Source organism: Heptranchias perlo, unplaced genomic scaffold, assembly GCF_035084215.1.
Source record: "Heptranchias perlo isolate sHepPer1 unplaced genomic scaffold, sHepPer1.hap1 HAP1_SCAFFOLD_178, whole genome shotgun sequence".
NCBI classification, from domain to species: Eukaryota; Metazoa; Chordata; class Chondrichthyes; order Hexanchiformes; family Hexanchidae; genus Heptranchias; species Heptranchias perlo.
The window spans coordinates 665,790-693,528 of NW_027139055.1; the positions used below are offsets into that span (position 1 = coordinate 665,790).

The window sequence follows — 27,739 nt, forward strand, 5'->3', positions numbered from 1 at the left end:
TGGAGGGCCCTGCATCCAACGCTTGGATGGACGAAAGTGGCCAGGTTTCTCGGAGGCTGCTCTTCTCACCAGGACGAGCCTGACCTGGGCCTCAGAAATGACGTTAACTGGTGCCAATTGCTCCCAGTGAGCTCTGCCCCTCGCCACCCCCGACACTGACCTCACCCGCGGACAGTGCGCACCAGATAATCTCGCCCTGCTGGTGGCGGATTCTCAAAGCATGGTGTGCCCCTCGACTTGGCCACGTTCGGTATCCTCCGTGACCGTGGCCGTGGGAAACTCTCCCTCCTCATCCTTCTCGGCCTGTCTGCAGCCTTTGACGTGGTCGACCCACTCCATCCCCCTCCAGTGGTTCAGCTGAGTGGGACAGCGTTCGCTCGGTGCTATTTTCAGGATGGCAGCCTGCTCGTCTCCTGCGATGCGCTCTCTTCCCGCCCCCCGCTACACTGTCCCTCGACGATCTACCCCGCCACCGACTCCATCCCTCTCCCTGGCCACTGTCCAAGGCTGAACCAGACTGTTCGTAACCTCATCGTTCTGTTTGACCCCCCATATCCGCTCCATCACCAAGACCGCCTACTTCCACCTCTGTCGCGTCGCCCGTCTCCGTCCCTGCCTCAGCCCATCTGCTGCTCAAACCCTCGCCCGTGTCTTTGTCTCCTCCAGACTCGACTCGTCCAATGCTCTCCTGGCCGGTCTCCCATCTTCCACTCTCTGTAAACTTCAGCTCGTTCAAAACTCTGCCCCCCCCGCCTGTATCCCAACTCGCACCAAGTCCCGTTCACCCATCACCCCCTCTGCTTGCTGACCTCCATTGGCTCCCAGTCCGGTAACGCCTTGAATTTAAAATTCTCATCCTCATGTTCAAATCCCTCGCCCCCCCCTCCCTATCTCTGTAACCTCCTCCGGCCCCTACGACCCTCCCAGATCTCTGCGCTCCTCCAATTCCGGCCTCTTGTCCATCCCCCGATTCCCATCGCTCCACCATTGGCGGCCGTGCCTTCAGCCGCCTCGGCCCTAAGCTCTGGAATTCCCTCCCTAAACCTCTCCGCCTCTCTCTCTCTCCTCCTTTAAGACGCTCCTTAAAACCTCCCTCTTTGGCCGAGCTTCTGGTCACCTGTCCGAATATCTCCTTACGTGGTTTGGTTTCCATTACACCCTCTTTGAAGCTCCTTCAGACATCTTCCAAGTTTGTCGTAGAACGCACTGGGAGCCTGGTGTCACGTCGCTCGAAGAGGGGTTTATTGGCCTCGGCCCGCGTGACTCCGCAAAGCAGAAAAGGAATTGAATCGTCTTAGAGGGTGCAGGTGATCAGCGAACGTCGTCGGGTCATCTCAAGAGAACGGGAGCTCCCAATAACGTCTGACCTCCATCCCCAAGGAGAGGGTCGGTGGTGAACGAAACCTCGGCCTGATTCCTCCCTCACCCGCTTTGCTGGGAGCAGCGTAGGCCGAGGGTGATCCTGGGCCTTTCCTGATCAGTTACCCGGGGAGGGAGCCCAGCACCTTGGGGGATAAAGGCCTCCTTCGTCCCAGGAGGCCTGGCTGGATTCAACCCGAAGGAGTTCAGGAAGAAGGAACAGGAGGGGGAAGTGCTTCCTGACATCACCCCTGAACGGCCTGGCTCTAATTTTAAGGTTAGGCCTCCTAGTTCTAGATTAGAAACATAGAAAATAGGAGCAGGAGTAGGCCATTCGGCCCTTCGAGCCTGCTCCGCCATTCAATATGATCATGGCTGATCCTCTATCTCAATACCATATTCCCGCTCTCTCCCCATGCCCCTCGATGCCTTTTGCGTCTAGAAATCTATCCAGCTCCTTCTTAAATATATTCAGTGACTCGGCCTCCCACTGCCTTCTGTGGTAGAGAATTCCACAGGCTCACCACCCTCTGAGTGAAGAAATTTCTCCTCATCTCAGTCCGAAATGTCCTACCCCGTATCCTGAGACTGTGAGCCCTCGTTCTGGACCCCCCAGCCATCGGGAACATCCTCCCTGCATCCAGTCTGTCGAGCCCTGTCAGAATTTTATATGTTTCGATGAGATCCCCTCTCATTCTCCTAAACTCGAGTGAATACAGGCCGAGTCGACCCAATCTCTCCTCACACGGTCCTGCCATCCCAGGAATCAGTCTGGTGAACCTTCGCTGCACTCCCTCTATGGCAAATATATCCTTTCTCAGGTAAGGAGACCAAAACTGCACACTATACTCCACGTGTGGTCTCACCAAGGCCCTGTATAACTGCAGTAAGACAATCCTTGACTGATTCCCCAACCAGAGGAAATGGTTTCTCTCTCTCGACCCGGCCGAGACCCTTTATCATTTCAAACGCCTCGATCAGAACACCCCGCAGCCTCCTATACTCGAGGGAACAAGTTAACGCCAACCGGCCCTAATAATCGAACTCTTTAACACCCGGTATCATTTTGGGAGATCTTTGAACCTTTGGATCGCCCCCAACCCCCCTTGCGAGGCGGAAAGAAGGAGCGCCACTCGGGAATACACCAGCGTACTTTATTTATACCAAACAGCACTATACACAGATGGCGTGAGCACGACGGGCTATTCGACCGGGACGTCCTGCGGTCGAATGCAAGTAGCACAGAACAGAGTAGAAGAACCGCAAAAAAAAACAGAATCAGTTAAAATTGGCCTCAGCTAAAGATTTGCAAATTTTGGAGCAATTCTCCCCCATGACTTGTTTTAATTTTAGATATATTTTATGGTTTTTTTTTTGGGGGTGGCAGTTGTTGTCATGGTTTTAATCTGGTAGGAATTTGATGACCCGCTCTGCCCCCTGGTAGCCGATGTAGCGCCTGCTCCGGACGGGCGCGCCCCCGTCCTTGAACTGCCCGTCTAGTCTCTTCATCCGCTGGAGCCCGCTGGCCATTTGCGCCTCTTTGGGGCCTCGGGCGGGGAGGCCGTCCTCCTCGTCCTCCTCCTCCTCCTCCTCCTCCTCCTCGAGGCTGCCCAGCCGCTTGACTCGGACTAGGTTGGCGAGGCCCAGGCTCTCGTCCAAGGCCCTCCTCACCCGCTTGCCCTGGCCGTTGGGCCTGGGCTCGGCCAAGGACAGGAGGTCATGCTTGACCGGCCTGGGGTAGTCGCCGTTGGCCTCCATGTTGGCCAAGATGCGGCCCACCAGGTACCTCATCACCTGCTCCTCCACCGCCTCCTTCCCCCCGTCCATGAGGGGCTCCTCCATGTTGGCGGGGCGCCCAGGCGCGTTGTAGAGGCTGTCCCTGTTGCCGTAGCGACCGAGCTCGGGGAGCTTCCGGTTCGCGCCGCCGGCCGGCCTGCTGGGCTCGTCGTAGTCAAGGTAACCGTTCCGGAGGTCGGCGTCCGCCACCTCGGCCTCCGGCTGGCCCAGCTCGTTCCAGGCCCGCAGCAGGTTGCTCAGGTAGGCGGCCTCTTGGTCCCGGCGCCTACTGTCTTCAGCCAGCTGCTGCAGGGCCTGGCCCAGCCTCTCGTCGGCCTCCTGGCCTCCGGGTTTCTCGGCCCTGGCCAGCCCCAGTCCCAGCGCCAGGCCCAGCCTCTCCATCTGCTCCCGTTCCCGCCCGCTCAGGCCCAGCCTGGCCAGCGAGGCCTCGTTCAGCAGCTGCGGGTAGTAGGCCTCGTTGCGGGCCGGCTCGCCCGGCGGGTAGGCGAACATCTCCCCCTCGTACGGCAGTGCATCTCGCCGGAACCGGGCGGAGGCTCCGACCTCCTCGTGGACTTGGCCCCTCGAGCCCGCAGACAGAGGCTAACGGAGAGAGGAGAGAGGGGTTAGAGAGAGAGAGAGAGAGGGGGGTTATGGAGAGAGAGAGAGAGAGGGGGGTTATAGAGAGAGAGAGGGGGGTTATAGAGAGAGAGAGAGGGGTTATAGAGAGAGAGAGAGGGGGTTGGAGAGAGAGAGAGAGGGGGTTGGAGAGAGAGAGAGAGGGGTTAGAGAGAGAGAGAGGGGTTAGAGAGAGAGAGAGGGGTTAGAGAGAGAGAGAGGGGTTAGAGAGAGAGAGAGGGGTTAGAGAGAGAGAGAGAGGGTGGTTAGAGAGAGAGAGAGAGAGGGGGGTTAGAGAGAGAGAGAGGGGTTAGAGAGAGAGAGAGGGGTTAGAGAGAGAGAGAGAGGGTTAGAAAGAGCGAGAGAGGGGGGTTATAGAGAGAGAGAGAGAGGGGTTATAGAGAGAGAGAGAGGGGGGTTATAGAGAGAGAGAGAGAGGGGGGTTATAGAGAGAGAGAGAGAGGGGGGGTTAGAGAGAGAGAGAGAGAGGGGTTATAGAGAGAGAGAGAGGGGGGTTATAGAGAGAGAGAGAGAGGGGGGGTTATAGAGAGAGAGAGAGAGGGGGGGTTATAGAGAGAGAGAGAGGGGGGGTTATAGAGAGAGAGAGAGAGGGGGGTTATAGAGAGAGAGAGAGGGGGGTTATAGAGAGAGAGAGAGGGGGGTTATAGAGAGAGAGAGGGGGGGTTATAGAGAGAGAGAGAGGGGGGTTATAGAGAGAGAGAGGGGTTATAGAGAGAGAGAGAGGGGGGTTATAGAGAGAGAGAGAGGGGGGTTATAGAGAGAGAGAGGGGGGGTTATAGAGAGAGAGAGGGGTTATAGAGAGAGAGAGAGGGGGGTTATAGAGAGAGAGAGAGAGGGGGGGTTAGAGTGAGAGAGAGAGAGGGGGGGTTATAGAGAGAGAGAGAGGGGTTAGAGAGAGAGAGAGGGGTTATAGAGAGAGAGAGAGGGGGGTTATAGAGAGAGAGAGAGGGGGGTTAGAGAGAGAGAGAGGGGGGTTGGAGAGAGAGAGAGGTGAGAGAGAGAGAGAGAGGGGGGGTTTGAGAGAGAGAGAGGGGGGTTATAGAGAAAGAGAGAGAGGGGTTAGAGAGAGAGAGAGAGAGAGAGGGGGTTATAGAGAGAGAGGGGGGTTATCGAGAGAGAGAGAGGGGGGGTTAGAGAGAGAGAGAGAGGGGGGGGTTAGAGAGAGAGAGAGAGAGAGGGGTTAGAGAGAGAGAGAGAGGGTTAGAAAGAGCGAGAGAGGGGGGTTATAGAGAGAGAGAGAGAGGGGTTATAGAGAGAGAGAGAGGGGGGTTATAGAGAGAGAGAGAGAGGGGGGTTATAGAGAGAGAGAGAGAGGGGGGGTTAGAGAGAGAGAGAGAGAGGGGTTATAGAGAGAGAGAGAGGGGGGTTATAGAGAGAGAGAGAGAGGGGGGGGTTATAGAGAGAGAGAGAGAGGGGGGGGTTATAGAGAGAGAGAGGGGGGGTTATAGAGAGAGAGAGAGAGGGGGGGTTATAGAGAGAGAGAGAGGGGGGTTATAGAGAGAGAGAGAGGGGGGTTATAGAGAGAGAGAGGGGGGGTTATAGAGAGAGAGAGAGGGGGGTTATAGAGAGAGAGAGGGGTTATAGAGAGAGAGAGAGGGGGGTTATAGAGAGAGAGAGAGGGGGGTTATAGAGAGAGAGAGGGGGGGTTATAGAGAGAGAGAGGGGTTATAGAGAGAGAGAGAGGGGGGTTATAGAGAGAGAGAGAGAGGGGGGGTTAGAGAGAGAGAGAGAGAGGGGGGGTTATAGAGAGAGAGAGAGGGGTTAGAGAGAGAGAGAGGGGTTATAGAGAGAGAGAGAGGGGGGTTATAGAGAGAGAGAGAGGGGGGGTTAGAGAGAGAGAGAGGGGGGTTGGAGAGAGAGAGAGGTGTGAGAGAGAGAGAGAGGGGGGGTTTGAGAGAGAGAGAGGGGGGTTATAGAGAAAGAGAGAGAGGGGTTAGAGAGAGAGAGAGAGAGAGGGGGTTATAGAGAGAGAGGGGGGGTTATCGAGAGAGAGAGAGGGGGGGTTAGAGAGAGAGAGAGAGGGGGGGGTTAGAGAGAGAGAGAGAGAGAGGGGTTAGAGAGAGAGAGAGAGAGGGGGGGGGTTAGAGTGAGAGAGGGGTTAGAGAGAGAGAGGGGTTAGAGAGAGAGAGAGGGGTTAGAGAGAGAGAGAGGGGTTAGAGAGAGAGAGAGAGGGGGGGGTTAGAGAGAGAGAGAGAGAGGGGTTATAGAGAGAGAGAGAGGGGGGGTTAGAGAGAGAGAGAGGGGGTTATAGAGAGAGAGAGAGGGGTTAGAGAGAGAGAGAGAGGGGTTAGAGAGAGAGAGAGGGGTTAGAGAGAGAGAGAGGGTGTTAGAGAGAGAGAGAGAGGGGGGGGTTAGAGAGAGAGAGAGGGGTTAGAGAGAGAGAGAGGGGTTAGAGAGAGAGAGAGAGGGGGGGGTTAGTGAGAGAGAGAGAGAGAGGGGTTAGAGAGAGAGAGAGGGGGTTAGAGAGAGAGAGAGAGAGGGGTTAGAGAGAGAGAGAGAGAGAGAGGGGTTAGAGAGAGAGAGAGGGGTTAGAGAGAGAGAGAGAGAGGGGTTAGAGAGAGAGAGAGAGGGGGGTTAGAGAGAGAGAGAGGGGGTTATAGAGAGAGAGAGAGGGGTTAGAGAGAGAGAGAGAGAGAGAGGGGTTAGAGAGAGAGAGAGGGGTTAGAGAGAGAGAGAGAGAGGGGTTAGAGAGAGAGAGAGAGAGAGGGGGGTTAGAGAGAGAGAGAGGGTTAGAAAGAGCGAGAGAGGGGGGTTATAGAGAGAGAGAGAGAGGGGTTATAGAGAGAGAGAGAGAGGGGGGTTATAGAGAGAGAGAGGGGTTATAGAGAGAGAGAGAGAGAGAGGGGTTAGAGAGAGAGAGAGAGAGAGGGGTTATAGAGAGAGAGAGGGGTTATAGAGAGAGAGAGAGAGAGAGGGGTTATAGAGAGAGAGAGAGAGGGGGGTTATAGAGAGAGAGAGGGGTTATAGAGAGAGAGAGAGAGAGAGGGGTTAGAGAGAGAGAGAGAGAGAGAGGGGTTATAGAGAGAGCGAGAGAGAGGGGTTATAGAGAGAGAGAGAGAGGGGTTATAGAGAGAGAGAGAGAGAGGGGTTATAGAGAGAGAGAGAGAGGGGTTATAGAGAGAGAGAGAGAGGGGTTATAGAGAGAGAGAGAGAGAGGGGTTATAGAGAGAGAGAGAGGGGGGGGGGGTTATAGAGAGAGAGAGAGAGGGGTTATAGAGAGAGAGAGAGAGGGGTTAGAGAGAGAGAGAGAGGGGTTAGAGAGAGAGAGAGAGAGAGGGGTTATGGAGAGAGAGAGGGGTTATAGAGAGAGTGAGAGAGGGGGTTATAGAGAGAGAGAGAGAGGGGTTATAGAGAGAGAGAGAGGTTATAGAGAGAGAGAGAGGGGTTAGAGAGAGAGAGAGAGGGGTTCGAGAGAGAGAGAGAGGGGGGTTATAGAGAGAGAGAGAGAGGGGGTTATAGAGAGAGAGAGGGGTTATAGAGAGAGAGAGAGAGGGGTTATAGAGAGAGAGAGAGAGGGGGGTTATAGAGAGAGAGAGAGGGGGTTATAGAGAGAGAGAGAGGGGTTATAGAGAGAGAGAGAGAGGGGTTATAGAGAGAGAGAGGGGGGTTATGAGAGGGGGGGGTTATAGAGAGAGAGAGGGGTTAGAGAGAGAGAGAGGGGTTAGAGAGAGAGAGAGAGGGGTTAGAGAGAGAGAGAGAGGGGTTAGAGAGAGAGAGAGAGAGGGGTTAGAGAGAGAGAGAGAGAGGGGTTAGAGAGAGAGAGAGAGAGGGGTTAGAGAGAGAGAGGAGGTTATAGAGAGAGAGAGAGGGGTGAGAGAGAGAGAGAGGGGTTATAGAGAGAGAGAGGTATAGAGAGAGAGAGGTATAGAGAGAGAGAGGGGGGTATAGAGAGAGAGAGGGGTTTATAGAGAGATAGAGAGGGGTGAGAGAGAGAGAGGTTATAGAGAGAGAGAGAGGTTATAGAGAGATAGAGAGGTATGGAGAGAGAGAGAGAGAGAGAGAGAGGTTATAGAGAGAGAGAGAGGTATGGAGTGAGAGAGAGAGGGTGTGAGAGAGAGAGAGAGAGAGGTTATAGAGAGAGAGAGAGGTATGGAGTGAGAGAGAGAGGGTGTGAGAGAGAGAGAGAGAGAGAGGTTATAGAGAGATAGAGAGAGGGGTTCGAGAGAGAGAGAGAGAGAGAGAGGTTATAGAGAGAGAGAGAGGTTATGGAGAGAGAGAGAGGTATGGTGTGAGAGAGAGAGGGTGTGAGAGAGAGAGAGAGAGGTTATAGAGAGAGAGAGGTATAGAGAGAGAGAGAGAGGGTGAAGGGAGTTAGAGAGGGTTTGGAGAGTGGAGAGAGGGTTAGAGAGTGGAGAGAGGGTTAGAGAGTGGAGAGAGGATTAGAGAGAGAGGGGAGAATGAGAGAATTAAAATATCTTCCCTTCAGCGGTGGAAGAAGAGAAAGTAAAGGAGGACGAGAGGAGAGAAAAAAACTATGAAGGTCACAGTAGAAAGAAGGAAGGAAATGGATGGAAAGGAAATATGGTGAATAATGGAGAGAGAAAAATACAAGAGGGTCAGAGAGATTGGGGTGGGAGTGATGGGGGTGGGAGTGAAGGAAGGTGGGAGTGTGAGGGGTCAGAGTGACAATGGATGGTGTGACAATGATTGGTGTGACAATGATTGGTGTGACAGTGATTGGTGTGACAATGGATGGTGTGACAATGATTGGTGTGACAGTGATTGGTGTGACAGTGATTGGTGTGACAGTGATTGGTGTGACAATGATTGGTGTGACAGTGATTGGTGTGACAGTGATTGGTGTGACAGTGATTGGTGTGACAGTGGATGGTGTGACAGTGATTGGTGTGACAATGATTGGTGTGACAGTGGATGGTGTGACAGTGATTGGTGTGACAATGATTGGTGTGACAGTGGATGGTGTGACAGTGATTGGTGTGACAGTGATTGGTGTGACAGTGATTGGTGTGACAGTGGATGGTGTGACAGTGATTGGTGTGACAATGGATGGTGTGACAGTGGATGGTGTGACAATGGATGGTGTGACAGTGGATGGTGTGACAATGGATGGTGTGACAGTGATTGGTGTGACAGTGATTGGTGTGACAGTGATTGGTGTGACAATGATTGGTGTGACAGTGGATGGTGTGACAGTGATTGGTGTGACAATGGATGGTGTGACAGTGGATGGTGTGACAATGGATGGTGTGACAGTGGATGGTGTGACAGTGATTGGTGTGACAGTGATTGGTGTGACAATGATTGGTGTGACAGTGGATGGTGTGACAGTGATTGGTGTGACAATGGATGGTGTGACAGTGGATGGTGTGACAGTGATTGGTGTGACAATGGATGGTGTGACAATGGATGGTGTGACAATGGATGGTGTGACAATGATTGGTGTGACAATGGATGGTGTGACAGTGATTGGTGTGACAATGGATGGTGTGACAATGGATGGTGTGACAATGGATGGTGTGACAATGATTGGTGTGACAATGGATGGTGTGACAGTGATTGGTGTGACAGTGATTGGTGTGACAATAATTGGTGTGACAGTGGATGATGTGACAGTGATTGGTGTGACAATGGATGGTGTGACAGTGGATGGTGTGACAGTGATTGGTGTGACAATGATTGGTGTGACAATGGATGGTGTGACAGTGGATGGTGTGACAGTGATTGGTGTGACAATGGTTCATGTGACAATGATTGGTGTGACAATGATTGGTGTGACAGTGATTGGTGTGACAATGGATGGTGTGACAATGATTGGTGTGACAGTGATTGGTGTGACAGTGATTGGTGTGACAGTGATTGGTGTGACAGTGATTGGTGTGACAGTGATTGGTGTGACAGTGATTGGTGTGACAATGGATGGTGTGACAGTGGATGGTGTGACAATGGATGGTGTGACAGTGGATGGTGTGACAGTGATTGGTGTGACAGTGATTGGTGTGACAGTGGATGGTGTGACAGTGATTGGTGTGACAAGATGGTGTGACAGTGTGTGGGTGTGACAATGGATGGTGTGACAGTGGATGGTGTGACAGTGATTGGTGTGACAGTGATTGGTGTGACAGTGATTGGTGTGACAATGATTGGTGTGACAGTGGATGGTGTGACAGTGATTGGTGTGACAATGGATGGTGTGACAGTGGATGGTGTGACAGTGATTGGTGTGACAATGGATGGTGTGACAATGGATGGTGTGACAATGGATGGTGTGACAATGATTGGTGTGACAATGGATGGTGTGACAGTGATTGGTGTGACAATGGATGGTGTGACAATGGATGGTGTGACAATGGATGGTGTGACAATGATTGGTGTGACAATGGATGGTGTGACAGTGATTGGTGTGACAGTGATTGGTGTGACAATGATTGGTGTGACAGTGGATGATGTGACAGTGATTGGTGTGACAATGGATGGTGTGACAGTGGATGGTGTGACAGTGATTGGTGTGACAATGATTGGTGTGACAATGGATGGTGTGACAGTGGATGGTGTGACAGTGATTGGTGTGACAATGGATGGTGTGACAATGGTTGGTGTGACAATGGTTGGTGTGACAATGGTTCGTGTGACAATGATTGGTGTGACAATGGATGGTGTGATAGTGATTGGTGTGACAATGATTGGTGTGACAATGATTGGTGTGACAATGATTGGTGTGACAGTGGATGGTGTGACAGTGATTGGTGTGACAATGATTGGTGTGACAATGGATGGTGTGACAGTGGATGGTGTGACAGTGATTGGTGTGACAATGGTTGGTGTGAAAATGGTTGGTGTGACAGTGGATGGTGTGACAGTGATTGGTGTGACAATGGATGGTGTGACAATGGTTGGTGTGACAATGGATGGTGTGACAATGGATGGTGTGACAATGATTGGTGTGACAATGGATGGTGTGACAGTGGTTGGTGTGACAATGATTGGTGTGACAGTGATTGGTGTGACAATGGATGGTGTGACAGTGGTTGGTGTGACAATGATTGGTGTGACAGTGATTGGTGTGACAATGGATGGTGTGACAGTGGTTGGTGTGACAATGATTGGTGTGACAATGGTTGGTGTGATAGTGATTGGTGTGACAATGGATGGTGTGACAATGGATGGTGTGACAGTGATTGGTGTGACGATGGATGGTGTGACAGTGATTGATGTGACAATGGATGGTGTGACAGTGATTGGTGTGACAATGATTGGTGTGACAATCAATGGTGTGACAATGGATGGTGTGACAGTGATTGGTGTGACAGTGATTGGTGTGACAATGGTTCATGTGACAATGATTGGTGTGACAATGGATGGTGTGACAGTGATTGGTGTGACGATGGATGGTGTGACAATGGTTCGTGTGACAATGGATGGTGTGACAGTGATTGGTGTGACAATGGTTGGTGTGACAATGGTTCGTGTGACAATGGATGGTGTGACAGTGGTTGGTGTGACAATGATTGGTGTGACAATGGTTCGTGTGACAATGGATGGTGTGACAGTGGTTGGTGTGACAATGATTGGTGTGACAATGGTTGGTGTGATAGTGATTGGTGTGACAATGGATGGTGTGACAGTGATTGGTGTGACAATGGATGGTGTGACAGTGATTGGTGTGACAATGGATGGTGTGACAGTGATGGGTGTGACAGTCGATGGTGTGACAGTGATTGGTGTGACAGTGGATGGTGTGACAGTGGTTGGTGTGACAATGATTGGTGTGACAATGGTTGGTGTGATAGTGATTGGTGTGACAATGGATGGTGTGACAATGGTTCATGTGACAATGATTGGTGTGACAATGGATGGTGTGACAGTGGTTGGTGTGACAATGATTGGTGTGACAGTGATTGGTGTGACAATGGATGGTGTGACAGTGGTTGGTGTGACAATGATTGGTGTGACAGTGATTGGTGTGACAATGGATGGTGTGACAGTGGTTCATGTGACAATGATTGGTGTGACAATGGATGGTGTGACAGTGGTTGGTGTGACAATGATTGGTGTGACAGTGATTGGTGTGACAATGGATGGTGTGACAGTGGTTGGTGTGACAATGATTGGTGTGACAGTGGTTGGTGTGACAATGATTGGTGTGACAATGGTTGGTGTGATAGTGATTGGTGTGACAATGGATGGTGTGACAATGGTTGGTGTGACAGTGATTGGTGTGACGATGGATGGTGTGACAGTGGATGGTGTGACAGTGATTGATGTGACAATGATTGGTGTGACAATGGTTGGTGTGACAATGATTGGTGTGACAATCGATGGTGTGACAATGGATGGTGTGACAGTGATTGGTGTGACAGTGATTGGTGTGACAATGGTTCATGTGACAATGATTGGTGTGACAATGGATGGTGTGACAGTGATTGGTGTGACGATGGTTGGTGTGACAATGGTTCGTGTGACAATGGATGGTGTGACAGTGGTTGGTGTGACAATGATTGGTGTGACAGTGGTTGGTGTGACAATGATTGGTGTGACAATGGTTCGTGTGACAATGGATGGTGTGACAGTGGTTGGTGTGACAATGATTGGTGTGACAATGGTTGGTGTGATAGTGATTGGTGTGACAATGGATGGTGTGATAGTGATTGGTGTGACAATGGATGGTGTGACAGTGATTGGTGTGACAATGGTTGGTGTGACAGTGATTGGTGTGACAGTGGATGGTGTGACAGTGATTGGTGTGACAATGGATGGAGTTACAGAGCGCCGAGTCCCAGCAGTGCCTCCCAAATCCCGATGAGTTCAGGGATAGGTCAATGTGGGCAGGTGAGAGAGATTAACCGGCTTTAAACGGGACACTTTGAAGAATGAACCACCCGAGGGGTACAGCGGGCAAATCGGGGTAGTGCCAAGGCGCCCACTTCACGGGGTGGGGTCTGTACCCACTCCCTTATTCAATCACGAGGGTCTTAATCGCACTGCATTAATGGGGGCCCTCGCATCCTGCCACAGTGCTGTTAATCTGACTGTTTAATTGGTAGCTTTAACGGACAGGAACAAAATAAAAGGCCCCGATCTCGGTGATGGATTTTGTGTCTGGGCTTCCTCAGTCCTATTTGTGTTTTGCCTGTCAAACTGAAGGATGTTAGTGCCTGGGAAAGGAGCTTGTTATAATGCAACACTCCCAGGGCAGGTACAGGGTTAGATACAGAGTAAAGCTCCCTCTACACTGTCCCATCAAACACTCCCAGGGCGGGTACAGGGTTAGATACAGAGTAAAGCTCCCTCTACACTGTCCCATCAAACACTCCCATGGCAGGTACAGGGTTAGATACAGAGTAAAGCTCCCTCTACACTGTCCCATCAAACACTCCCAGGGCAGGTACAGGGTTAGATACAGAGTAAAGCTCCCTCTACACTGTCCCATCAAACACTCCCAGGGCAGGTACAGGGTTAGATACAGAGTAAAGCTCCCTCTACACTGTCCCATCAAACACTCCCAGGGCAGGTACAGTGTTAGATACAGAGTAAAGCTCCCTCTACACTGTCCCATCAAACACTCCCAGGGCAGGTACAGGGTTAGATACAGAGTAAAGCTCCCTCTACACTGTCCCATCAAACACTCCCAGGGCAGGTACAGGGTTAGATACAGAGTAAAGCTCCCTCTACAGTGTCCCATCAAACACTCCCAGGGCAGGTACAGGGTTAGATACAGAGTAAAGCTCCCTCTGGGGGAGGGGGGGGGGGGTGGCAGGGAGGCGGTGTGGGGGAGGGGGCGTGAAAGAGGGCAGAGGAGAATGACCCCAAGGTATGTGGCCATTTGTGTGCATGCATGTGTGGGTGTGTCGATTGGCGGGTGTGAGAGTGTCTGGGAATGCGGGTGTGTATCTGCGGGTGTGAGAGTGTCTGGGAATGTGGGTGTGTATCTGCGGGTGTGAGAGTGTCTGGGAATGTGGGTGTGTATCTGCGGGTGTGAGAGTGTCTGGGAATGCGGGTGTGTATCTGCGGGTGTGAGAGTGTCTGGGAATGAGGGTGTGTATCTGCGGGTGTGAGAGTGTCTGGGAATGTGGGTGTGTATCTGCGGGTGTGAGAGTGTCTGGGAATGAGGGTGTGTATCTGCGGGTGTGAGAGTGTCTGGGAATGCGGGTGTGTATCTGCGGGTGTGAGAGTGTCTGGGAATGAGGGTGTGTATCTGCGGGTGTGAGAGTGTCTGGGAATGAGGGTGTGTATCTGCGGGTGTGAGAGTGTCTGGGAATGTGGGTGTGTATCTGCGGGTGTGAGAGTGTCTGGGAATGTGGGTGTGTATCTGCGGGTGTGGGAGTGTCTGGGAATGTGGGTGTGTATCTGCGGGTGTGAGAGTGTCTGGGAATGCGGGTGTGTATCTGCGGGTGTGAGAGTGTCTGGGAATGAGGGTGTGTATCTGCGGGTGTGAGAGTGTCTGGGAATGCGGGTGTGTATCTGCGGGTGTGAGAGTGTCTGGGAATGTGGGTGTGTATCTGCGGGTGTGAGAGTGTCTGGGAATGAGGGTGTGTATCTGCGGGTGTGAGAGTGTCTGGGAATGAGGGTGTGTATCTGCGGGTGTGAGAGTGTCTGGGAATGCGGGTGTGTATCTGCGGGTGTGAGAGTGTCTGGGAATGTGGGTGTGTATCTGCGGGTGTGAGAGTGTCTGGGAATGTGGGTGTGTATCTGCGGGTGTGAGAGTGTCTGGGAATGTGGGTGTGTATCTGCGGGTGTGAGAGTGTCTGGGAATGCGGGTGTGTATCTGCGGGTGTGAGAGTGTCTGGGAATGAGGGTGTGTATCTGCGGGTGTGAGAGTGTCTGGGAATGTGGGTGTGTATCTGCGGGTGTGAGAGTGTCTGGGAATGAGGGTGTGTATCTGCGGGTGTGAGAGTGTCTGGGAATGAGGGTGTGTATCTGCGGGTGTGAGAGTGTCTGGGAATGAGGGTGTGTATCTGCGGGTGTGAGAGTGTCTGGGAATGAGGGTGTGTATCTGCGGGTGTGAGAGTGTCTGGGAATGTGGGTGTGTATCTGCGGGTGTGAGAGTGTCTGGGAATGTGGGTGTGTATCTGCGGGTGTGAGAGTGTCTGGGAATGAGGGTGTGTATCTGCGGGTGTGAGAGTGTCTGGGAATGCGGGTGTGTATCTGCGGGTGTGAGAGTGTCTGGGAATGAGGGTGTGTATCTGCGGGTGTGAGAGTGTCTGGGAATGCGGGTGTGTATCTGCGGGTGTGAGAGTGTCTGGGAATGCGGGTGTGTATCTGCGGGTGTGAGAGTGTCTGGGAATGTGGGTGTGTATCTGCGGGTGTGAGAGTGTCTGGGAATGAGGGTGTGTATCTGCGGGTGTGAGAGTGTCTGGGAATGAGGGTGTGTATCTGCGGGTGTGAGAGTGTCTGGGAATGCGGGTGTGTATCTGCGGGTGTGAGAGTGTCAGGGAATGTGGGTGTGTATCTGCGGGTGTGAGAGTGTCTGGGAATGTGGGTGTGTATCTGCGGGTGTGAGAGTGTCTGGGAATGTGGGTGTGTATCTGCGGGTGTGGGAGTGTCTGGGAATGTGGGTGTGTATCTGCGGGTGTGGGAGTGTCTGGGAATGTGGGTGTGTGTCTGCGGGTGTGAGAGTGTCTGGGAATGAGGGTGTGTATCTGCGGGTGTGAGAGTGTCTGGGAATGAGGGTGTGTATCTGCGGGTGTGAGAGTGTCTGGGAATGTGGGTGTGTATCTGCGGGTGTGAGAGTGTCTGGGAATGTGGGTGTGTATCTGCGGGTGTGAGAGTGTCTGGGAATGAGGGTGTGTATCTGCGGGTGTGAGAGTGTCTGGGAATGAGGGTGTGTATCTGCGGGTGTGAGAGTGTCTGGGAATGTGGGTGTGTATCTGCGGGTGTGAGAGTGTCTGGGAATGAGGGTGTGTATCTGCGGGTGTGAGAGTGTCTGGGAATGTGGGTGTGTATCTGCGGGTGTGAGAGTGTCTGGGAATGTGGGTGTGTATCTGCGGGTGTGAGAGTGTCTGGGAATGAGGGTGTGTATCTGCGGGTGTGAGAGTGTCTGGGAATGTGGGTGTGTATCTGCGGGTGTCACTTAGTTACATGCGGCCCAACTGACCTGTGCTGGTGTTCCAAACAAACTTCCTCCCACCCTGTCCATCGAACCCTATCAGCATATCCTTCTAGGTGTGTGTCTGTGTGTATGGGGCTTTGTGTGTGTTTGTCTGTATGTGTGTCTGTGTCTGTGTCTGTCTCTAAGTGAGTATGTGTGTCTGGGTGGGTGTGTCTGTGTCTGGGTGTGTCTGTGTCTGGGTGTGTCTGTGTTTGTGTCTGGATGGGTATGTCTGTGTCTGGGTGTGTGGGTGTCTGCGTCTGGGTGTGTGGGTGTCTGCGTCTGGGTGTGTGGGTGTCTGTGTCTGGGTGTCTGGGTGTCTGTGGGTGTCTGGGTGTGTGGGTGTCTGTGTCTGGGTGTGTCGGTGTCTGTGTCTGTGTCTGTGTCTGCGTGTGTCTATGTCTGGGTGTGTCTGTGTCTGTGTCTGGGTGTGTGGGTGTCTGTGTCTGGTTGTGTCTGTGTCTGTGTGGGTATATCTGTGTCTGTGTCTGGGTGTGTCTGCGTCTGGTTGTGTCTGTGTGTCTGCGTCTGGGTACATTGCTGAAGATGGGATCGGACTTAGTCGTGATGTCCCTCCCCGCCCCCCGCGGTTGAATATCCTGCTGCCCCTCACTCTCCGGGCCTGCACCTCAAGAACGGGCGCTCGGACGAGTTGGGGCGAGGGGCGGGCGGGGGGTCCCAGTGGGACCACTGCACCTTTAGGAGAGGAGGCGAGAGAGAGCAGAGATGAAGAAGAAAAGGCATCAAATAAACACATGGAAAGGCACTCCTCAAAGGAACCAGTAGCTCAGATCATCGGAGTCACGGCAGAGAGGACGGAGCCTCGAATTGGACACGGATAAATTAGCAGCCTGCTCCATCTTAACAGCCTGTTTGCCGTCCCTGGGGTTAGATTGCAGCACCTGGCAAATGCACATAAGAATCCACAATTCTCCACGGGCAAACTGCGCGGACTAATTAGCGAGCCCCGAACGTTTAACCCGATGCCAGGGCGAGGGGCACGGCTGCCGGGCGGCCAGCTTTTAACCCTCGCAGTTCCAGGGAGGTTTCATCCCTCCCCGACGCTAAGGCTACCATTTATGCCAGCCGTGGCCCACCGCGGTGGTGGGTCTCGTGCTCTTGGCCTTGGAGTCAGGTCGCGGGTTCGAGCCCCGTAATCCCCCCCGGTGCACTGTCGGAGGTGCCGTCTTTCAGATGAGGCGTTAAATTGAGGGCCCCCGTCTGCTCCGCCCCCTCTCCGGTGGCTGCGAAAGATCCCACGCCCACCCATGGAAGAAGAGCAGGGAGGGGGTGGGGGCAGTTCTCCCCGGTGTCCTGGGGCCGATATTTATCCCTCGACCAACAGCGCTGGAAAAAAAACCAGATGATCTGGTCGTTTGCCTCATTGCTGTTCGTGGGATCTTGCTGTGCGCAAATTGGCTGCCGTGTTTGCTACATTACAGCTGTAATGTTGGCCCCAGGACGCCGGGGAGAACTGTCCCCCCCCACCCCGGCCCTCTGCTCTTCTTCGAAATAAAGGATCTTTCACCCGAGAGGGCCTCGGTCTAGCATCTCATCCGAAAGACCGAGAGGCTATGTAAACGCAGGGCTGGTGTCTCGGCGGCAACTGGACCCGCCCGCAGGTGAAAGATCAGCCTCTGACCCACGAAAGCACCCGGGCATTTAAAGGGCCGCAGCAGACGCAGGGTTAAACCCGAGACGCAGCTGCTCGCAAAGGTTTGTACTGCCTTTGGTCGCCAGGCAACCTGCTCGGAGCAGATGGGCCCGAAGGAAATGGTGTCAGATATTAAAAGCGGGCAAGATAAGTAATCAGTCGGCAAATAAATAAATTAAAGGGACACACAGTGAGATGCTCCAGTGTGGTTGCAAACCAGAGTAACTGGCAGCAACAGAGTGAACAATTCAATAATCTCATTGCTACTCAGACGTTAGACCCTGGCTCACTCTCAGTCATGAAGGTTGTGGGTTCAACTCCAGAGATTCGAGCACAAAATCCAGGTCGACCCTCCATCTGGTGCCAATACCGAGGGAGTGACCCGCTGTTGGGAGGCGCTGTCTCTCGGGATCAGACCTTAAAACCCAGTACCCCCACCCCCCCGTCTGCCCTCTCGGGTGGACGTAAAAGATCCCACGGCCGCTATTGGAAGCAAGAGGATGGGAGGGGGGGGGAAGATCTCCCCCGGGGCCAATATTTGTCCCTCAACCAACATCAGTTTAAAAAAAAACCCCAGATAATCTGGCTGTTTGTCGTATCGTTGTTTGTGGGATCTTGCTGTGCGCAAATTGGCTGTGGAGGTAGATTCAATCGCGGGCTTTCGAAAGGGAATTGGATAAAGACTTGAAGGGCAAATATCTGCAGGGCTTCGGGGGGGAAGGGCTGGATTGCTCTTGTCAGAGAGCCGGCACGGACTCGAGGGGCTGAACGGCCTCCTTCTGTGCAGTAACTGTTCTACGATTCCATTCACCACAGTGCAACTACTCCTCCCATCCACAAAATGGCGGCCGAGATGTCATCGAACAAACTCGACCTCCCCCTCCGCTTTCGAGAAAAGCTCATTTACTGAAAATTAAAAGTGACCACTGATGTTATGGGTCTTTATGTTTTTAAGGTATCAGATGGTCCAGGGCTAGCGTCTACTTGCCAGGTGGCCACAGGCCCCATCCCTGCTCTGTGCCCGGTTACTTAGCAACGTAAGAACTGGTACGCGAGAAAAGGCCATGTTCCAGCTTTGGACCAAGGTTCTACAGAGCCTCGGGTCAGACCCCGCCTGGAGAGACTGCGTTCAGTCCTGGACACCGTACCTCGGGAAGGAGATATTGGCCCTTGGAGGGGGTCCAGAGCAGAGTTACCAGAACGATACCGGGTCTGAAAGGGTTAAATCCCGAGGACAGGTCGCAGAGACTGGGCTTGTATTCCCTCGAGTGTAGAAGATTAAGGGGTGATCTAATCGAGGGGTTTGAGATGATTAAAGGATTCGATAGGGTCGATAGAGAGAGAAACTATTTCCTCTGGTGGGGGGAGTCCAGAACAAGGGGGCAGAACCTTAAAATTAGAGCCAGGCCGTTCAGGGGTGATGTCAGGAAGCACTTCCTCACACAAAGGGGAGGGGGAAATCTGGGACTCCCGCACCCCCCAAAAAGCTGTCGAGTCTGGGGGTCAATTGGAAATTTCAAAACTGAGATGGATTGATTTTTGTTGGGTGAGGGGATTAAGGGTTACAGAACCGAGGCGGGTAAATGGAGTTAAGATACAGATCAGCCATGATCTGATAGAATGGCTCGAGGGGCTGAATGGCCTCCTGTTCCTCTCTAGTTCTCCTCCGACCGTCCCGGTAGTCGCACAATACGACGATAATGGAGTTGTTGACTAATTGCAGCAATCGATCTCCATCGAATAGTCTCCAACAGACCCAGACATGAGGGGAGGGAAAACCCCCAGTGGTGGAGAGCTCTGGGAACCATAGGTCCAAAGTCACCTGTTCCTCCCGAGCCTCCTACACTCACCACAAGTCACGTCTCGAATCACTCATAAACTGCATAAAATTACATAGAATTTAAAGCACAGCAACAGGCCATTCGGCCCGTCTGGGCTATCCCGGTGTCCATGCTCTGCCTGAGCCTCCTCCCTCCCGACTTCATCTCACCCTATCACCATATCATAGTCATAGAGTCATAGAGTTATACGGCACGGATAGAGGCCCTTCGGCCCATCGTGTCCGCGCCGGCCATCAAGCCCTGTCTACTCTAATCCCATATTCCAGCATTTGGTCCGTAGCCTTGTATGCTATGGCATTTCAAGTGCTCATCCAAATGCTTCTTGAATGTTGTGAGGGTTCCTGCCTCCACAACCCTTTCAGGCAGTGAGTTCCAGACTCCAACACCTGCTGCGTGACGCCTGGCGTGACACCTGCTGCGTGACGCCTGGCGTGACACCTGCTGCGTGACGCCTGGCGTGACACCTGAAGTGTGACCCACTCTAAGTGTTATATAGAGATGTGAACTAGTCAGACTGTGTTGTTCCTGTTAGGAATTTTTATGTTACAAGGTTGTTAAAAAAAAGTAATTATATTTCTGATTCTAGAAGGGGAAAGTTAATTCTGTAAATGTTTTGACTTGAGAGGGAAAGGTGTTTGAGATAAGCTCTAAACAGTCACTCCATCACCGGCGCACCGTGGCTGCAGTGTGGACCATCCACAGGATGCACTGCAGCAACTCGCCAAGGCTTCTTCGACAGCACCTCCCAAACCCGCGACCTCTACCACCTAGAAGGACAAGAGCAGCAGGCACATGGGAACAACACCACCTGCACGTTCCCCTCCGAGTCACACACCATCCCGACTTGGAAATATATCGGCCGTTCCTTCATCGTCACTGGGTCAAAATCCTGGAACTCCCTCCCTAACAGCACTGTGGGAGAACCGTCACCACACGGACTGCAGCGGTTCAAGAAGGCGGCTCACCACCACCTTCTCAAGGGGCGATTAGGGGTCGGGCGATAAATGGCGGCCTGGCCAGCGACGCCCGCATCCCAGGGAATGATTAAAAAAAGAAAAAGTCCCTGATCTGATCTGAGTCAGGCTAACGGCAGTAAAATCGGTTATCCTGCTGGCACAAGAGAGACGGCCAGCAGCCAAGGGACCTCCCCGTCTGTGGAGTTGGGATCGTGCTGTGTAAACACAGTACCCCTGGCGAGTCAGTGAGTAAGTGCACCCCCCCACCCGGGTTGAGCGCTAAGTGACTCAGACCGGGAAACGGCCCGGGGCGATTCCCCGGTCGGTGCTGAGATAAGCCGCACCCCACCCGGTGCCAGAATTCGGGGCGAGGGCTACAATTGTCCTCGGCGTCCCTGGGTCCACGGAGGTGAGGGGTGGGGAGCAGCCCGGGGTCCCTGCTTCGAATCACGATCCAGTCAGAAAGTGTGGGGCGAGGACAGAATTGAGCTGGGCTGTGATTCACCCCATGGTGGAATATCCTTCTGACAATCACAAGCGCGAATCGGGACTAGTTAATACATTTCGCCAAGAAAACTGATAAATAAAGCTTCTTACCTATTGAGAATGGGTAATTAAAATATTAATGACCAACATTAGAATATTAATTAAGACCTTACATAAAAGGACAATGGTCGGTGGCCAGAGGACACAGATTTAAGATAATTGGCAAAAGAGCCAGAGGGGGAGATGAGGAATGTTTTTTTACGCAGCGAGTTGTTCTGATCTGGAATTCACTGCCTGAAAGGGCGGTGGAAGCAGATTCAATAATAACTTTCAAAAGGGGAATCGGAGAAATACTTGGAGGGAAACAATCTGCAGGGCGACGGGGGAAAGGGCAGGGGGAGAGGGGGGAGTGTGGGACTAATGACAGCCAGCACAGGCACGACGGGCCGAACGGCCGCCTCCTGGGTGTGTCGTTCTATAACAGAACTTCTCATCCTGGCCAAGCTTCAACAAACAATGAGATTGCCTGATAATAAAATTGCAATTAAACACGAGATAGACGAGCACTTTTGCCCCTCTGATTTGCAATATTTGTTTAAGAGTCTCAGGACCATAATCCGACTGATTATCTCACCCCGAGAACAATGAGCCAGAAGGCACTGAGGAAAAAAACACATTTTTATTGTATTTATTCACAGTGCGTAGCTAACGGTGTCTCGGCATTAACCCTTTAGTGACCAGGAGGAGTTTATTCCGATCCCCATATAACAGTTATTTTATTCCAAGAGTTGTTCTTTTGCGGGGATGTGAGGCTGAGGAATGCAAGATTAATCCAACTCTTTCATCCAGCATCAGTATCAAACACTCCCGGGGCAGGTACAGGGTTAGATACAGAGTAAAGCTCCCTCTACACTGTCCCATCAAACACTCCCAGGGCAGGTACAGGGTTAGATACAGAGTAAAGCTCCCTCTACACTGTCCCCATCAAACACTCCCAGGGCAGGTACAGGGTTAGATACAGAGTAAAGCTCCCTCTACACTGTCCCATCAAACACTCCCAGCGCAGGTACAGGGTTAGATACAGAGTAAAGCTTACTCTACACTGTCCCATCAAACACTCCCAGGGCAGGTACAGGGTTAGATACAGAGTAAAGCTCCCTCTACACTGTCACCATCAAACATTCCCAGGGCAGGTACAGGGTTAGATACAGAGTAAAGCTCCCTCTACACTGTCCCCATCAAACACTCCCAGGGCAGGTACAGGGTTAGATACAGAGTAAAGCTCCCTCTACACTGTCCCATCAAACACTCCCAGCGCAGGTACAGGGTTAGATACAGAGTAAAGCTTACTCTACACTGTCCCATCAAACACTCCCAGGGCAGGTACAGGGTTAGATACAGAGTAAAGCTCCCTCTACACTGTCACCATCAAACATTCCCAGGGCAGGTACAGGGTTAGATACAGAGTAAAGCTCCCTCTACACTGTCCCCATCAAACACTCCCAGGGCAGGTACAGGGTTAGATACAGAGTAAAGCTCCCTCTACACTGTCCCATCAAACACTCCCAGGGGAGGTACAGGGTTAGATACAGAGTAAAGCTCCCTCTACACTGTCCCATCAAACACTCCCAGGGCAGGTAAGATGCATAGAAAGACTTGCATTTATACAGCACCTTACACAACCTCAGGATGTCCCAAAGTGCTTTGCAGCCAATGAAGTACTTTTGAAGTGTAGTCACTGTTGTAATGTAGGAATCGCAGCAGCCAATTTATGCACAGCAAGATCCCACAAACAGCAATGTGATAAATGACCAGCAAATCTGTTTTTTAATGATGTTGGTTGAGGGATAAATATTGGCCCCAGGGCACTGGGGAGAAATTCCCCCCCCCGCTTTCCAACAGCGTACCGCGATGCCTCCCACAGTTGAATAGCCCACCGACATTCACCATCTGGGCTCACCCATAAAGAATGGCCACTCAGGGGTCGGGTTAGCAGAGGGCAGTCGGGGTCGGGGGGGCAGATGGTGTCCCTGCAGCGAGAGCAGGTGCCGAATTTGGAGGTTGCACCTTAAGACCGGCGGAATTAAAATCGATGGGACCGAGACACTGAGAACACAAAAACAAGGAGGGTGTTGTTTTTTGTAGGAGGGTGGAATTTAGAATCAGTTGCTGAAAGCGGCATGTCCAAAAAAAAAACCCAGCTCAACATAAGTGTGCTTTAGAGTGAGGGATCAGGAGTCTTTATCCTGGAAGGGCTCCCATTCTGGTCCTTAATAATCTGTTGGAGGTTAATGGTTAAGCCGCTGCATCACATGGTCGATCTGCTGCTCGCACTGTGACTGCCCCTTTAAATGAGCAATTTTCCTCCGGGGATTAAATTCTCCCCGGTCGCTCAGGAAATATTCATGGTAAACTTTTTTGGACTAATGTGCAGCCGCTGGTAATGTGGTTGCCAGCACAGGCACAATGGGCTGAATGGCCTCCTTCTGTGCTGTATCGTTCTATGGTACACACACTGTGTAATTACTGGGGTGCAGGGTGAAGGCACTTCAACCCAGGGGGTTATCTCAGTCACAGGTAACTGTGAGGAGTCACTGAGAATTCGTCACCTTCCTTCGGGGAAAGAGGGAAAATCAGAGGGAAGGTAATTTATTCGGGCGAAGGAGGTGTGGTAGACTCCTGGCTCAGAGGTCGGACTCCAGGGAATCTCTCAGTTGGTGCAAGACACAGAAAAGACCATAATATAGAGAGAGAGGGGGAGGGCGAGAGAGAGATAGAAGAGAGAGGGATATCGAGGGGCTGAAAGAGAGAAGGAAAGAGACAGAGAGGGTGCTTCACAGAGAGGAGAGACAGATCGACAGCAAGAGAGAGAGGGGAATCAGAGAGAGAGAGAGGCAGAGAGAGGGAAAGAGGCACTCAGACACAGAGAAAGGGAGAGAGAGAGAGGGGGAGAGAGGAGAGGGGAATAGAGACAGAGAGGATAGAGACAGAGAGGGGAGAGAGACAGGGAGGGGGATAGAGAGAGGGGGATAGAGACAGAGAGAGAGAGAGGGGGAGAGAGACAGAGAGAGAGAGGGAGACAGAGAGAGAGAGAGAGAGGCAGAGGGGGAGAGAGGAGAGGGGGATAGAGACAGAGAGAGGGGGAGAGAGAGACAGAGAGAGGGGGGGATAGGGAGGGAGAGAGACAGAGAGAGGGGGGGATAGGGAGGGAGAGAGACAGAGAGGGGGATAGTGAGAGAGGGGGAAAGAGAGAGGGGGAGAGAGAGAGAGGGGGATAGAGAGAGAGAGAGAGAGGGGGAGAGAGAGAGAGACAGAGAGAGAGGGGGGAGAGAGAGAGAGACAGAGAGAGAGGGGAGAGAGAGAGACAGAGAGAGAGGGGGAGAGAGACAGAGAGAGAGAGGCAGAGGGGGAGAGAGGAGAGGGGGATAGAGACAGAGAGAGAGAGGATAGAGACAGAGAGGGGAGTCAGGGAGGGGGATAGAGAGAGGGGAGATAGGGAGGGGGATAGAGGGGGATAGAGAGAGGGGGATAGAGACAGAGAGAGGGGGGATAGAGACAGAGAGAGGGGGGAAGAGAGACAGAGGGGGAGAGTGGAGAGGGGGATAGAGATAGAGAGGGATTGAGGGAGAGAGGGACAGAGAAAGGGGGAGAGAGACAGAGGTAAAGAGAGACAGAGGGGGGATAGAGACAGAGAGAGACAAAGGGAGATAGAGAGAGGGGATAGAGAGAGAGGGGATAGGGACAGAGAGAGGGAGAGAGACGCAGAGAGGGGGGGGGAAGAGTGAGAGGAGAGAGAGGGGGGATAGGGAGAAAGGGGAGAGAGAGAGGGGATAGGGAGAAAGGGGATAGGGAGAGAGACAGAGAGAAGGGATAGAGAGAGAGAGAGGGGTTTAGGGATAGAGGGGAGAGAGAGAGGGAGAGAGAAAGAGAGGGGGAGAGAGAGAGAGAGGGGGGGGAGATAGGGAGGGAGAGAGACAGAGAGGGGGATAGTGAGAGAGAGGGGGAGAGAGAGAGGGGGATAGAGAGAGAGAGAGCGGGGGATAGAGAGAGAGGGGGGGGATAGGGAGGGAGAGAGACAGAGAGGGGGATAGTGAGAGAGAGGGGGAGAGAGAGAGGGGGATAGAGAGAGAGAGAGGGGAGAGAGAGAGAGGGGGGGATAGAGAGAGAGACAGAGAGAGGGATAGAGAGAGAGAGAGAGAGGGAGATAGAGAGAGAGAGGGGGGAGAGAGAGAGAGAGAGGGAGAGAGAGGGGATAGAGAGAGAGATAAAAGCAAGAGTCTTTCAAATTAAGCAGTTTAGCGCTCCAATGAAGGATTTATATTCCCACTCTCACTAATCGCTCACGCAGTTCCCTTTTCAGTCCTCAGTGCAGTCGGAGCCAGGAGGCGGAATTAAATAAAGGGGAGAATATTGAAAGGAATATTCCTTTTTTTTGTTTGCTTTGTTTCAGCTCCGACTGCCATTTAGATCGATTGGAGATATCTGAGGTTTAATTGATCTGTTTACTGGGTTAGGAAACAGTGCAAATTTACATATAAACACATAATTTAAAATAAAGGCTAGTCGCCACCTGTGGAAAGTTTTAAACTGGGCTGTCTCGACTGTGCTGCAATATAATGAGAGATTTATTCTAGAAAAAACAGATAAAGCTTGGGCTGCGTTAGGATTGTGTTTCATGTTCTTCAATTTGCCCCTGAAATCCCTGAAACAAATTACTGCATTCTCTGGGCAAAATCGTTTTCCATATAGAAGGGCTGAGACAGAGAGAGAGAGAGAGGGGGGTAAGAGGCAGAGACAGAGGGGGGAAAGAGGCAGAGACAGAGGGGGAGAGACAGAAAGAGAGGAGAGAGAAAGACAGACAGGGAGAGCGAGGGGAGAGGCAGAAAGAGAGAGAGACGGAGAGAGGCATAAAGACAGAGGCAGAGAAAGAGAGAGAGACAGGGAGAGAGAGAGAGACAGGGAGAGAGACATAAAGACAGAGGCAGAGAAAGAGAGAGAGACAGGGAGAGAGAGAGACAGGGAGAGAGACATAAAGACAGAGGCAGAGAAAGAGAGAGAGACAGGGAGAGAGAGAGACAGGGAGAGAGACATAAAGACAGAGAGGCAGAGAGAGAGAGACATGACAGAGAGGGAAAGGGGGGAGAGCCAGAATGAGAGAGAGAGACAGGGAGAGAGACATAGGACAGAGGCAGAGAGAGAGAGAGACAGAGAGGAGAAAGAAAGACAGGGAAGGGGGGGGAGGCAGAGAGAGGGAGAGAGACACAGACAGAGAGGGAAAGGGGGGGGGGAGAGGCAGAGAGAGAGAGACAGGGAGATAGACATAGGACAGAGGCAGAGAGAGAGAGAGGAGAGAGAAAGACAGACAGGGAGAGGCAGAAAGAGAGAGAGAGAGACAGAGAGAGAGAGAGGGAAAGGGGGGGGGGGGAGAGGCAGAGAGAGAGAGACAGGGAGATAGACATAGGACAGAGGCAGAGAGAGAGAGAGACAGAGAGGAGAGAGAAAGACAGACAGGGAGAGGCAGAAAGAGAGAGAGAGAGACAGAGAGGAGAGAGAAAGACAGACAGAGAGGGAAAGGGGGGGAGAGGCGGAGAGGCAGAAGAGAGAGACAGGGAGAGAGAGAGACACACACACAGAGAGAGAGAGACAGGGAGAGAGAGAGAGAGACAGGGAGAGAGAGAGAGAGACAGGGAGAGAGAGAGACACACACACAGAGAGAGAGAGACAGGGAGAGAGAGAGAGAGACAGGGAGAGAGAGAGAGAGAGACAGGCAGAAGGAAAGAGACACACAGACACAGATGGCCAGAGAGAGATACACACACAGACAGAGAGAAAAGGGAGAGAGAGAGAGAGAGAGCGAGGGGGAGAGAGAGTGACGCATTGCAAACATTAAGCAGGCGAATTAGAAACAGGTTATTCTTCAGGAAAGGAGACGCAAATCTCGATCCAGGCTGTGGATCTGGATATTTCAGCACCAAGGACAAGGATCTTATGCTCGCTGTCTTGTCGCGGACCCTCCCTTGACCGTGGATCCCAGGGCAGGCTACAGCTGGACGCAGTCCCCCCGAACCCCCTGCAAGCTGCTGTGGTTTTTTTTTTGTGGGGGTGGGGGGGATGTGAGGGGGTTTTAAAATGACCTCCTTACCTTGCTCTTGGCCACTCGGAAGGAGCTGAGAGGGATGCCGATGGAGAGGAGCAAGGAGCAGAGAGCCGGGCTCACCATCCTCGGACTGAATGAGGCTGCCTCGGAACAAACAAGAGACGAGGAGAGTCGGAGTGAGGGGGGGGGGGGGAATAGTAATTCTTTTTTTTTAAAAACAGAAACACCCACGGTGGGCGGGGAATGAAGGGGACGAACGTTTACATCACAGGCAAAGGGGGAGGAGATCAGCGAGAGGGGAGGGAGCTTAACATCTGCAGCACAGCTGGATAGAGATCGAGGGAGAAATACAAGATATCGGTCCAGTTTGGGCTTTGGATCAATATTATTTATTATTTGAATACCAGATTTAAATATTCATTTGCTCCCCCTCCTTTCCTGATTCTCCCACCGCCCCCCCCATTCCTCTCCCAGGGGGCTGACCCCAAATTGTATCCCTCAGCAGTTGCCCCGCTTGCTGATGGCCCACTTCTCTATCTCTGCACCCCCCCACCCCACTACCCCCCCACCCCCACTACCACCACCCCGCCATCACCCCCCCTCCCCACTACCCCCCCTCCCCACTACCACCCCACCCACTACCACCAACCCGCCATCACCCCCCCTCCCCACTACCCCCCCACCCCACTACCACCACCCCGCCATCACCCCCCCTCCCACTACCCCCTCCCCACTAACCCCCCTCCCAACTACCCCCCCTCCCCACTACCCCCCCTCCCCACTACCCCCTCCCCACTACCCCCCCTCCCTACTAACCCCCCTCCCAACTACCCCCCTCCCCACTACCCCCCTCCCACTACCCCCCCTCCCCACTACCCCCCCACC

The 27,739-nt window shown here is 52.7% G+C and overlaps 2 protein-coding genes across 2 annotated transcripts; both read right to left on the minus strand.

The window, feature by feature from the left end:
• Positions 1–2,527: 2,527 nt before the first annotated feature.
• pcsk1nl (proprotein convertase subtilisin/kexin type 1 inhibitor, like) lies at positions 2,528–27,015 on the minus strand. Its single transcript, XM_067977784.1, has 2 exons — positions 26,900–27,015; positions 2,528–3,738 (listed from the first exon to the last, which is right to left on the minus strand). The coding sequence occupies exons 1-2, from the start codon at positions 26,975–26,977 to the stop codon at positions 2,761–2,763; spliced, it is 1,056 nt and encodes a 351-aa protein (XP_067833885.1). The 5' UTR covers positions 26,978–27,015; the 3' UTR covers positions 2,528–2,760.
• Positions 11,760–12,326, minus strand: LOC137309700 (variable charge X-linked protein 3B-like; the record flags this gene model as incomplete). Its single annotated transcript, XM_067977766.1, has 1 exon — positions 11,760–12,326. A coding segment is annotated over one exon (567 nt), but the record flags the coding sequence as incomplete, so codon positions are not given.
• Positions 27,016–27,739: the final 724 nt, after the last annotated feature.